Below are 12,074 nucleotides of genomic sequence, written 5' to 3' on the forward strand. Positions count from 1 at the left end.
TGGTCATCCTATGTAAACATAAAAAACCAGTGGTATTTGGCTGGTCATGTGATCCTAACATGGTGACCCTCCCTGAGGGGACCCTCGCCATGTAAAATAAAACAGCTTTTATATGGTCAATGGTATGACTGAAGTCTTCATCTCATATGAGTGGTTATGATTTTATACATATGTTTCAGAATTACTATTCATTTCTTTAGGAGTAAAACTTTTTTTAATGAGGAAAAATTACTGAGTGCACCTTTAAATTAAAGGCCTAACCAAATTGTATTGTAAAACAATAACTTGTAAATGAATACAAATGTAAAGGAAAAATGGGGCAAAACATTAATTATATTCAAACCATATAATGTATTACATAACTTTTAAGGGGGCATTAGAGCCAAAAGTGCCCATGAACTCATCGGCCTGAAGCGCTGCTTAATCCCAGAATGCAGTGCCTCGCGCGTCACTGAAGAACGACCATGATGGCGGCGGTCGGTGCACCAGAAGTGATTTCACAGCTGGAAAGCGCTGCCAAAGTTTTAATGGTGAGCAATTCGCCACTGTTTTCATGTGTCTGGTTGTCTGCTGTTCACACTGTTGGGGGGATTTGCTCTGAGGGTGTCTCGCTCTTCATCCGTTAACGGGAAAAGTGTCGATAAGCGCGGTGCGTGGCGCAGTGCTCGACTCACTCCATCCCGAACAGCCACCATCACCTTCATCATCTTTTTCATCACCTATCCCTTAAATCACTACACGTGTGACAGTGTCTGTGGTTAATGATCATTGGTAGCTCAGGTTGTGTCTCAGAGGCCTAGTTTAATCATCCAGCCTTGTAAAAGAACGCTGGATGAGTTGAAGTTTCTCCATCAGCTGCTGTAGTTACACACGCTGTTGAATCATCCGCGTTCGCGCGTGTTTGCTCAAGCACATGTTTTTACAAGACTTCAGGGAACCAGAAACGGGCGAAAACCTTTAAGTTTGGTTTATATCTTTGATCTGATTCTTCAGTTCTTCCGTTATAAGAGTCGACTGGCTAATGGTTAAATGGCGAGCTAGCTGAAAGTTGAGAGCAGGACGTTTGTAGTGTGATGATGATGATGGTCTGTGAAATTCACTGAAGTGTAAACATATTGGCTGTGTCTCAACCTGGTTACCTGCCTAGACAACATTTTGGGGGTATCCTAAATGCTTTCATTGTGACTGAATGACTTTGACGACCGAATAACATGAAATGCTGTATTGAGCAGGCTTGTAAAGTTGTTGCATGGATTATAACTCAAAACACTTTTCAAAAGTGCTTCATATAAGGCTTTAAGACTGAAAACAACGAGTTATTGGCCTCATTATTATTTCCTTCTTGATCCTTAACTCCGTGTTTTCCGGTCGCATTTTATTTGGTGAGTCAGATTAGCTCTGGTTGTCTGTGAATCTCCAGTGTTAGGATCTTAATTTCCCATATGAACACATTTAGTGGTCTAACCAATATAAACTAAGTTTTACAATAGCCAATGCTAATATTTAAAGTGCAGGATGGCTGATGCCTGTTCTAATGCTGATGTAGGACATTAAGCTGTTGCCTATACAGCACAGTACAGTTGTATTAGAGCAAATGAGATGTACACAATTGCTGAGGCAAAAAGCCTAGCTGTTTTCACTTTGTTAGTTGCAGATGATATGTCGTCTGACATTGGTACATATTGCTTGTGTTGTTCACTTAAATAGTTTTCACATTGTTTATTAAAATTGAAATAATCTTAATAGAGTTATCTGTAGAAATAATGTATAGAATGCTTTTAGATAATTTGCTCACCTCTTCATTAAAAAGGGAAAAAAATTGAGGCCTTTTACATTTGAATCAATGTCTACAAGTAAAAATAAATTCCCTCTGTAGTCAGTTATTTTTCCAGGCCGGAAATGACCGTTTTGTAACACTGTAATCTTTTAACCTACAAGATCTGTTTCTGACTTAACAAATTGTGTTGGAGGATTTTAGGAGTGGAGGTTTTGTTATATCTTGTTATCCCCCCCCCCATTGGATTCCATCTTAAAAAAGTGCCATTGCCATATAGGCTTCATTTATTAAATTACTAGGGGCCTATGGAATCAGTTTTTTTTTCTTCCAAATTCTGTTTTATTTTTCCCCAAATTCCTTGTTTTCTGTTTTATTATTTTTTATTATAGTTTTAAAGTTTAATTAAATTTTATCATCAAAAAAACTGTCTAATGAAATGAATTGTAATTACTTTTTAACATACCATTGCATTATTTTTTGTCAAATAAAGTACTGCACAGCATAGCTTCACATTATTGATGAAATCATTGATGAAAATTTTTATTAAGTACAAACTCACTCTTGTTTAAGAGATCTTGCTTAAATATAATGTCATTATTATTGATATATTATTATTAATATTATTATTGATAAATTGAATATACATATTATACTAGTTAAATTTAGCTTTTATTTTAGCTGAAAAATGAGTGAAGTGCTTTGAGTTTGTAGTATGTTTTTGACGACAGCTTCACACCTATGGATAAGCAGTTTGCTAAATGGCTTAATGTGCTTATTAAACTGCAAAAGGCTGCGATTTAATTATAATAGAGCTTTTGGTATTAAGGTGTTAATGTGCGATTAATTAAAAATGTTTAACACGTTCATTTTTCTTTAACTTGATTAATGCATTTACCAATACAGGGCTTCAGACTGAAAAAAAAGACTGAATTGATCATCAAAGAAACAAAAACAATTATTAAGAACCAAGGAGATGTGAACATTTGAAAAAGATCATTTGTGTAAATTCAGTTATTTTTTCATGTGGAATTTATGTAAATATCTGTTGTCAAATAGCTTCATAAGGGCAGAACTAAATAAAACAAAATGCAATTTGTCTTGGAGGTTCTGCATGTGGGTGCAAAATCTTCAAATCTGAGATAGAATTAAATCCCATATGCAGTGTGATTGAGTTTAATTCCTAGAAAAATAAAAAATGGATTTAGACAATTATAAACAAGCTCAAAATACACCGGGGACTCTGAAAAGTCTGCACTCCCGTTTGCTTCTTGTTGTGAACTCGCTGACGGCTAATTCACTGTATGATTCGCTGAGAAAGTGACTCTGATTTAAACTGTTAACCTGGGCTCCTGAATTCAAACATGTTTTGTGGATCTTTTCGCCATATTCATAAAAAAAAAACCCAGCTCAAAAGAGTAATTTGTTTGCGAATCCGACATCATGGCTTGCGCTGTGTTTGTTGTTGTGTGTAGCGTGCTCATCTCAACAGAAAGCATGAAAAGTGCCAGAAGAGACACTGGTGCACACTTTAAAGATGTAATTTAATAACTCACAAGATGATATCTGACAAAACTGCATATGAACGCACACAAATGTGCCAATGGCGACTAGATTTAAAATGATAGTTGCATTATTTTTTGTTGCACTTACGACCATTTTAGTCGCAGTCTGGAGCCCTGTAGTATGACATTTAGAGTTCTGAACACCGGTTAGAATAGGGCAGAACATTTGCCATGTGTTCGGAGACATTACACTGTTGTACACCAAAAAAAAACCACACACACAACAGTGATTCCGTGTCCTTATCAAGTGCGGGAGAAAGGACCCCTTAACCATAATTTTTTGTACAAAACAAAGCCAGATGGGACTTGTGATATGCTGCTTTCACGTGACTCCCTGGAGAGAAGCATCATAATTTCCCTGGCATCGCGTTGCACTTCCGTCTTACTTGACAGTTCGACAGTATCATTACGTGGATGGTGCCAGCACTACGAACAAAACAAGATGATTTCTGCAAGCACTTTTCACGTGAAGTTCAAAGCAGCGCGAATCACGTAAATGTGGCTTCACGAATACTGTAACAAAGTGAAAAGCCACGATTAATATTGTAAAAGATGAGGGTTTAAGAGATTTAATGCATATTGCAATAAATGTGCAACTTATGGGGACTAGTTCTTTCAATTAGTCAACCTCCCACTTACACTTAAGGAAACGTTTATTGTTACTTGATTTGGTGCTATTTTAGTGAATTTCTGTCTTTAATGTGAATGCTTTGTTTGGAAAATGTTAATAAATCATTATTGTTACGTTTTGTTTTCCTTTCCTTTCTAAGAAAGAACTAAATGCATTTTGACAGGAAAAGAAGCATATTTAGAGGCAATTTTCATCACTTTCAAAATATGTGATTAATCTGGATTAAATATTTTAATCATCTGAGAGCACCAACAAATAAATAGTCAGCATATGCTGCTTGCTTCAAGGTCAGTGAGTGCTGGACTGGTCTGTAGAATAGTTTATAAAGATTATGAAGTCAGAAGGCTGTAAATTGTGTCCTGGTTGTTTTCCAGCTAGCTAAAAGGTCAGACTGTAACAGTGGAGATCACTGATATTGATTTGTTGTAGTGAATCTTTGTTCATCAGTCACACTCACTAATGTCACAGCAGTCATACTTGTGCAGACTAATCGAAAAAGGTTGCTAGTTTGTGTAGAAGAGGGAACAAATCATTACATTATAGTATCACTCTACTCTTTTCTCAGAGGATTGAATGAATACATTGATGCCTAGAATTGATTGTAATTACTATTTTGCATTTAAAAAATTATAAATGTAATTTTGTGAAGTTGTGAAACAAATCCTTTTTTTCCCATCAGTTTAGGGCAGATGTGTGGGTTGCACCAGAATCATTTTCAGAGACAAAGTAAAGAGTATCAGTACTTCTTTTTGCTACTAGCTGATATCAATAACTGTTTGTTTTAGCAATGCTCTAATTTTCAAATATACTACTGTGATGCTAGTTTCAGGATAGTGTGTTTAATGTTTTCACTAACTATTAACTCAACTATTAATAACATTTAACATTAAAGCACTTTAGCTGCCTGATCACTTAAACATTATAAAATCAAAATGCATCATTCACTGTATTGGTATTGATTTTTGTTATTTTTGATCAATATCTGTAAAAAAAAAGAAAAAAAAAAAAAAAAGAAAAAAAGAAACAGAAAAAAATGAGAATAATAAAAGAGAGATTATTCAGTGAAAAATGGATTGCGTGGGTCTTGTCTTTGGACATACATTACACGGAACGAGTCAAACTAAACTTCTACTCTCAACACGCAGTGAGAGGATGTCATTAGAGCCCGACCGATACGGGATTTTTGAGACCGATTCCGATTTTAGAAGGGGAAATTCACTGATTACCGATATGGTGGCCGATATATTTACTTTTTGACCTGGAATGAATGTATGTGGATTTTTCACCGATTTTGCACCGATATGACTATGCAGAGGTACTCAGAAGGCTGCTTTCTTAAATATTTTTATCAAAGAATATTTGACATCATTATTATTGTCAACAAATTCTAGAAATGAACACTGAGAAAATAAAGAATAAATAAAAATAAAATAAATAGCTAAATAAATATCAGTACTGTATGTTTAGTATCAGTCAAATGCTGACCAGTAAAATAAAGAATAAATACAAATAAAATAAATAGCTAAATTAACATCAGTAATGTTTAATATCAGTCAAAAGCTGACCATTAAAATAAAAAAAAATAAAATAAATAGCTAAATAAATATCAGTACTGTATGTTTAGTATCAGTCAAATGCTGACCATTAAAATAAAGAATAAATACAAATAAAATAAATAGCTAAATAAACATCAGTAGTACTGTTTAATATCAGTCAAATGCTGACTATTTTAATACTGCCAGTCAGTTGAGGGCAGTTTGTAAAACAAGAAGCATTTACACCTGCCGAATCAAGATATAAACAGCGGCAGCGGTGTTACACCTTATTCTGCAATACAAGTTCAGGGGAAACTTTCAATGGTGGAAAACTAGACTTTTAAATATTACATTTTCACCAAAGGATTCACCAAACTGTGAATCCTAAACAAAACAGTTTGGTGTATACATGTTTACACATTAACTTCCACTCAGCTGACAACAATGAAAGTAGCTGTGTGGTTAGCTAGTTAGCTATAAGCTCGTTGTCACGAAGAGTAAAAGACGGACGTTGTTTTACTTTCCAGCATTGCGTCTCACCAACTAGGTAACAACATAGCGTGAAATCAACACTCAACAGACACAATCCACCACCGCACCATTGTCTGCTGAGCTGCAAAAAGATGCGCTGATGTTTACCTTTCAGTCTGCTACATTACTGACTGCACTGACAACTCCGCCCTGTCTGCAGAGCCACCGTCAGTTCAGAGTCAGCTCTGTAAACAGTGGAGTCGGAGTGCGCTCTGCTGGACAAACTATGTTATAACACCAATTCTAAAGTATTGTTTTCTGCATTATATGTTATGAAAAAAAGTTTTCATATCTGCGCATATCGGTAAACATATAGGCCGATTCCGATATATCGGTCGGGCACTAGATGTCATTGCTGAAATACTTTGCCAATATGCTATAAACTGGCAAGTAAAATAAAAAAACCTGAGGCCCAGCGTGTCCGCAAGACAAACCGTGAATCATGATAGCTCAGTTTCAGTCTCTCTCGTGCCTTGTAGAAGCATCTCTGACTGCACTGAGAAATGCTGGTTGCAGAGTTTGCGCTTGTTTAGACAACCTGCTTAATTTTTTAACTGTTGGACGTCATTGCACAAATATCGATACAATCTCTGTTAAGTTGAACGTGTTAAACCCTAAATCAAAAGGAGACAGAAGCTGTGTCCTAAATTACGCACTATACACTATTGCACTTACAAAATACAATATGCAATGAGCTATGTAGTGTATGAATGTTTAATGTGTAAGGTTAAAATATCATCCAAAATGGAACACTTTATCTTTTTGTTTTACTACACAGAAGCTAACCTCAGTTCAACACTTGTATCTTAAACAACTGACATATTCACACAGCTGTGGGGTGATGGTAAAGCATTCAACTCACATTTGTAAGATGCTGTCTTAACAGAAGTTTCGCTAGTTGCTACATTCTTTTTTTGTAATTAAAATTTTGTATTGATTCAAAAAAACACAACAGAGAAAAACAACACATCAACATTTAACATTTAACCCCCACAAATCTCCCTCCCCAATCACCAACCCCACCCTAACACCCAGCGAACACCCTTGTGGTCACATATAATATACACACACACACACACACACACACACACAAAAATATATATAGACTTTTCTCTCCCCATCCCCTCCCCGAGAGTCCCCCAAAAACGCTAAATAATTACCCCATTTCCTGACAAACACATCCCCAAACCCCTGCCTTCTTTTTGCCACCTCTTCAAAAGCTGCCACCCAACTCATCTCCGCACACCACTCTGGAAATGACGATGCTCCGTCCAACTTCCAACCCCTTAAAATAATATGTCTGCCAATCATGATACTGGTCAGAACCCAATTTTTTTTATATGTTTATCCCTCAAATTATTGACTGCCCCATGGCCCAAAAATACAAAGTCTGTGGCAAAGTAAAATTTGAGTCCCCAAAATGTCGCAAAAGACATGGGATGTGTCTCCAACTTCTGATTGGCATCGCCAGCAGGTGGGTGTGTCTTTAAGACCAAGCCTATACTATCTAGAGGGGGTCCAATAGAATCTTTGTAAAATCTTGAAATGCATAAGGTGAACCCTTGCATCTCTAGATGCAGACATTTTTTTTTTAATCCTAGCCACACTCCCTCCTCCAATACCAAATTTAAATCTTTCTATCATAATCTCTTGAGACAAGTTGAAGCTCCATCCCCCAGACTCTGAATTAGCAGGGAGTAATACACTGATGCCTCATGACCTTTTCCAAAAGCAGTAATCACCACTCCCAGAGTATCTGCCACTTTATGGGGGTGTATGCTACTCCCAAAAACAATACACAGCAGGTGGCGCAGCTGTAAATACCTATAAAACTGAGATCTGGGAATCCCAAAATGATGAACCAAATTCTCAAAAGATCTCAACACTCCACTCTCATACAGGTCACCGAGTGTAATAACCCCCCTCACAATCCACTCTGTCCAGCAGAAAGGGGACTTATTAATAGTTGCTACATTCTTTACAGTTTTTTACATTTACAGTTGTTTTGGCAGACCAGCATCATAGCCAGGTAACTCCTGCTACTACGTACTGCAAGCTGCGAGCACTAAGTGCACAAAGTGCCCAATATTCCACATGCCATTTTGACAGTTGAAGTACATCATCCGGGTACTCCTAGTACACTTATTTTTGTTGCAATTTTAGTGTTAACATGCTATTAGCACTGCTTACAAAAATGACGTAGAATAGTGCAGAAGTGTGTGGTTTGGGATGATCCATCTGGAAAACAAACACACCCACTTTATCTGGACCAGTCACAACATACTCAAGATTTAGCCAAGGGCATATCCGGCCATGTCTTGTGCGTCAGCTTTGTTAAAACCAATTGTTATGCTTTTAAACTAAATGGAAAAAGTAGATTAGCTTTAAACAGCATATAAGCAATATAACACGAGCAAGAGTGCGATATGGCCCTACATCAGCACTGCTGTGATTTGGCCACAGGCCGATGCCATAGGTAATGACAGCAGTGCTGATTTAGTGCCATATAGCATGATTGCAAGTGTGATATTGTTTGTATACAACAGTTCAATGAGCAAATTAGGAAAAACTGAGTACGGTCACAAAAAACGCATTTGTGCATGGAACTACTTTAAGCAACGGATCAGAATCTACCGTTGCTGGTTCAAACCAAATGATGCATTCAAGCCTCTCAAAAACATCACTTCAGAACTACTAGTATCACAGCTTGGGCTGTTTCTAACATGTTATTGGACAAACAAGGGTGTGTGTGTGTGCGCGTGCGTGCGCGAGAGAGATGGAGCGTGTGCAATCACCTGCTAATGATGCTGTAGTCTGTTAGTCAGCTTTCTGAAGATAATGTCTATTTTCTCAGTGGAAAAATAGTCATCCAAGCGGGGATATTCCTCCCTATTTCGCGGTAGCCGGTAAGAGGTAAGCGCCTTGAGTTTGTGTAATTAATCAGTCTGTTGTGTCTCTCAGCTGTGATAAGCCTTAATGTTGAAGTTGTTAGTTTAAAGCTGTTTAAAGCTATTTCCTAGCTTTAGTAGTGTAATAGTAATACGATCATGGAGTGCTGTTGAATATAAACACTGAGTGACACTGACTCACAAAAGTGGTCTTTTGCCTCCACCTGCTGGCTAAAATATGTAATGTCACAAAATTAAATGTAAAGAGACAGATGGCTCTCAACACATCTGCATTGCTCTTACACTGTAGAACGGCACGAGCGGAACACAAGTGGAGTGATACACACAGTGAAGCATCCGAGTGCTGATGGTGTGAGGCCATCAGTACTCATGGAACATCTCTTGTCCAATCAGATTCGAGAAACGGAACTAACAGTTGTTTTTATATATATATATATATATATATATATATATATATATGCACACACACACACACACACCGATCAGCCACAACATTAAAACTACCTGCCTAATATTGTGTAGGTCCCCCTTGTGCCGCCAAAACAGCGCCAACCCGCATCTTGAATAGCATTCTGAGATGCTATTCTTCTCAACACAGTTGTACAGAGCAGTTATCTGAGTTACCATAGACTATGTCAGTCGAACCAGTCTGGCCATTCTGTGAGGACCTCTCATCAACAAGGCGTTTCCGGGGGCCTGGGTAGCTCAGCAAGTATTGACGTTGACTACCACCCCTGAAGTCGCGAGTTCAAATCCAGGGTGTGGTGAGTGACTCCAGCCAGGTCTCCTAAGCAACCAAATTGGCGCAGTTGCTAGGGAGGGTTGAGTCACATGGGGTAACCTCCTCATGGTCACTACATCTCGGTGTGGCGCGTGGTGAGTTGTGCGTGGATGCCGCGGAGAATAGCGTGGGTCTCCACACGCGCTACGTCTGCGCGGTAACGCGCTCAACAAGCCACGTGATAAGATGTGCGAATTGACTGTCTCAGACGCGGAGGCAACTGAGATTCGTCCTCCGCCACCTGGATTGAGGCGAGTCACTACTAGGGATGTGCGCTACGACTAATTTGACTGTCGTTTAAACGGAAGTTTTGTAACAGACTAGTCTAAAGAGAAACCAACTTTCAGAAAACAGTAAAAAAAAAAAAAATTTGTTTGTGACCCATTTAAAATAATCTATTCCAAATCCGATGCTAAATTCCACTGAAAAGGGGCATTTATCTGCGACGTGCTCACCTTGAATTATGATCATTGCACTTTAAATATAGAACATGATGCACATTCACTGAATCAACATTAGTGAATATTTAATAGACATATTTATTGAAAACAATTGAATGAATAGTGCAGGATCAATGGAACAACCCTAAAAGCCTGTTCTAAACGAAAATCACCAAGTAAAAGTTACTTAACATATTAAAACAGTCAAGACATTGTTGAAAATAATATACAGGTAGACTAAGCCAAATCTATGCTATGCTGAAAAGTTGTGCGTATTTCACAACGTGCAGTCGTGCATTAACCATTGATCTAATATGACAGCTGTTCGGTAAAGAACGCTAACCAATAACAGTTACGATGTGTAAAAAAAAAAAAAAAAAAAAAAAAAAAGCTATAGGATAGAAAAATAGGGCTGTAATGCAGCCTAAAATAAACCTAATGTATTCTAAACATGACGTGCACACAGAATAAAAGATAGTTTAACACGTTAAGCAGTCGGCACCTTGTTGAAAATAGCCTTCTTAATCAGCAGATTAAAAAAATGGCATACCTAGTCTAAAACAGTTATTTTCTAGGCTACTTACTCAAAAGCATAAATTTTTTGATGAGTAAAATGAACACGTCGACATGGTCCGGTGAAAGACGGGACTTGACTCACCTGAGGCATCTATCCTGCTCTTGAAAAAACCCGCTCAGCGGAAAAATAGCATACAAGCATGCACAGATGTAAAGAAGACTCGTGAAAACATCCTTAGGGACTTTCAAACATTTGGAAAGCGTCCTGCATCACTCGATACAACTGCTCTTTTAATATGGCAAAATAAGGATATGAAAGTGCGACGTTTAGCTGGAGCCGTTGACCATCAATGATTTTCACTTGGTCGAGGGCGTGCTTGAGGTTTTCGTCTCTCGACTGCTCTAAAGGGAAATCTCTTTTGGGAAATCCCCTAAGGATGGAAGGGGCTGCCGGCTCCCCCCTTGCGTAACTCTGACATGGAGCTGACGAAGATGGCCCCGGCTCTGCCTCCCCTGCCAAAGCATCGCACATTTCACATCTAACAGCCTTCGTACAGGCCCATCCGCGCATATTCCCTTCAAGACATTTTTGAACTCAGGCTAATTAGTTCCCAGAATTATCGGATGGGTGAGGCGGGAATTAACCGCTGCCTCCACCCTATGCTTTGTTCCCCGAAATTTAATAAGGGTCACTACAGGGTAGTTGTGAATATCCCCATGTACACACTTCACCCTCACCCTTTTGGTTGTGCACAAAGCCTCGTGTTGAACCAAGCATTGGTGGATGGTGGTCTGGTTACAACCTGTGTCCACCAAGGCTTGGTGTGTACTCCCCTTGACTCTTACCGGTATCCTGTACCCTCCAGCCCGATCGGGGGCAGCCTGTGGAGTGTCGGGTATCCGGACCACAGTTCACAGGTCCATCACAGGGCATTGATTCCAGAAGTGCCCCGGATCCCTGCAACTCCAGCAGACTGGCCCAGGCGCTACGCCCGCACCTGTGTCGGAGGGCACATCCAACTGAGGGGGAGAGTGGTGGGGCAAAGTCACCGGGGGGGGGGACAAACACCCGCGAACGGGAAGACTGCTTCGGCGGTGGGATTCCATGCATCCATGGTACTGGGAGAGAGCAGAGTGAGAAGGGAGGTGGCAGGGAGGTGGGAGGGAGACGGGAATGGGGAAAACATGGGAGGAGAGAGGGAGAGTCGGAGGGCTCTTCCGCCCTCAGGTACGCCGTCAAATGGTCCTCCACCAATTGAACCGCTTCCTCCAGCAATGCCGGGCGGTGGCACTGGACACATTCCGCCATCCCTTTCAATAGTCGATGGATCAGCTGCTCCAGCACCACCTGGTCGATAACTCCCTCGACATCGCGGTCACCTGCCAGCAGCC

General features: G+C 39.3%; 1 protein-coding gene across 1 annotated transcript in view; it reads left to right on the forward strand.

Annotated features, from left to right (window-relative positions):
• Positions 1 to 446: 446 nt before the first annotated feature.
• Positions 447 to 12,074, forward strand: part of LOC127446882 (exportin-4-like) — a 69,495-nt gene continuing 57,867 nt past the window's right edge. Inside the window, exon 1 of the mRNA XM_051708187.1 lies at positions 447 to 530. Within this exon, the coding sequence (XP_051564147.1) occupies positions 465 to 530 (66 nt within the window). The 5' untranslated portion in view covers positions 447 to 464. The remainder of the gene's footprint in view (positions 531 to 12,074) is intronic.

This window comes from Myxocyprinus asiaticus, chromosome 10 (assembly GCF_019703515.2).
Source record: "Myxocyprinus asiaticus isolate MX2 ecotype Aquarium Trade chromosome 10, UBuf_Myxa_2, whole genome shotgun sequence".
NCBI classification, from domain to species: Eukaryota; Metazoa; Chordata; class Actinopteri; order Cypriniformes; family Catostomidae; genus Myxocyprinus; species Myxocyprinus asiaticus.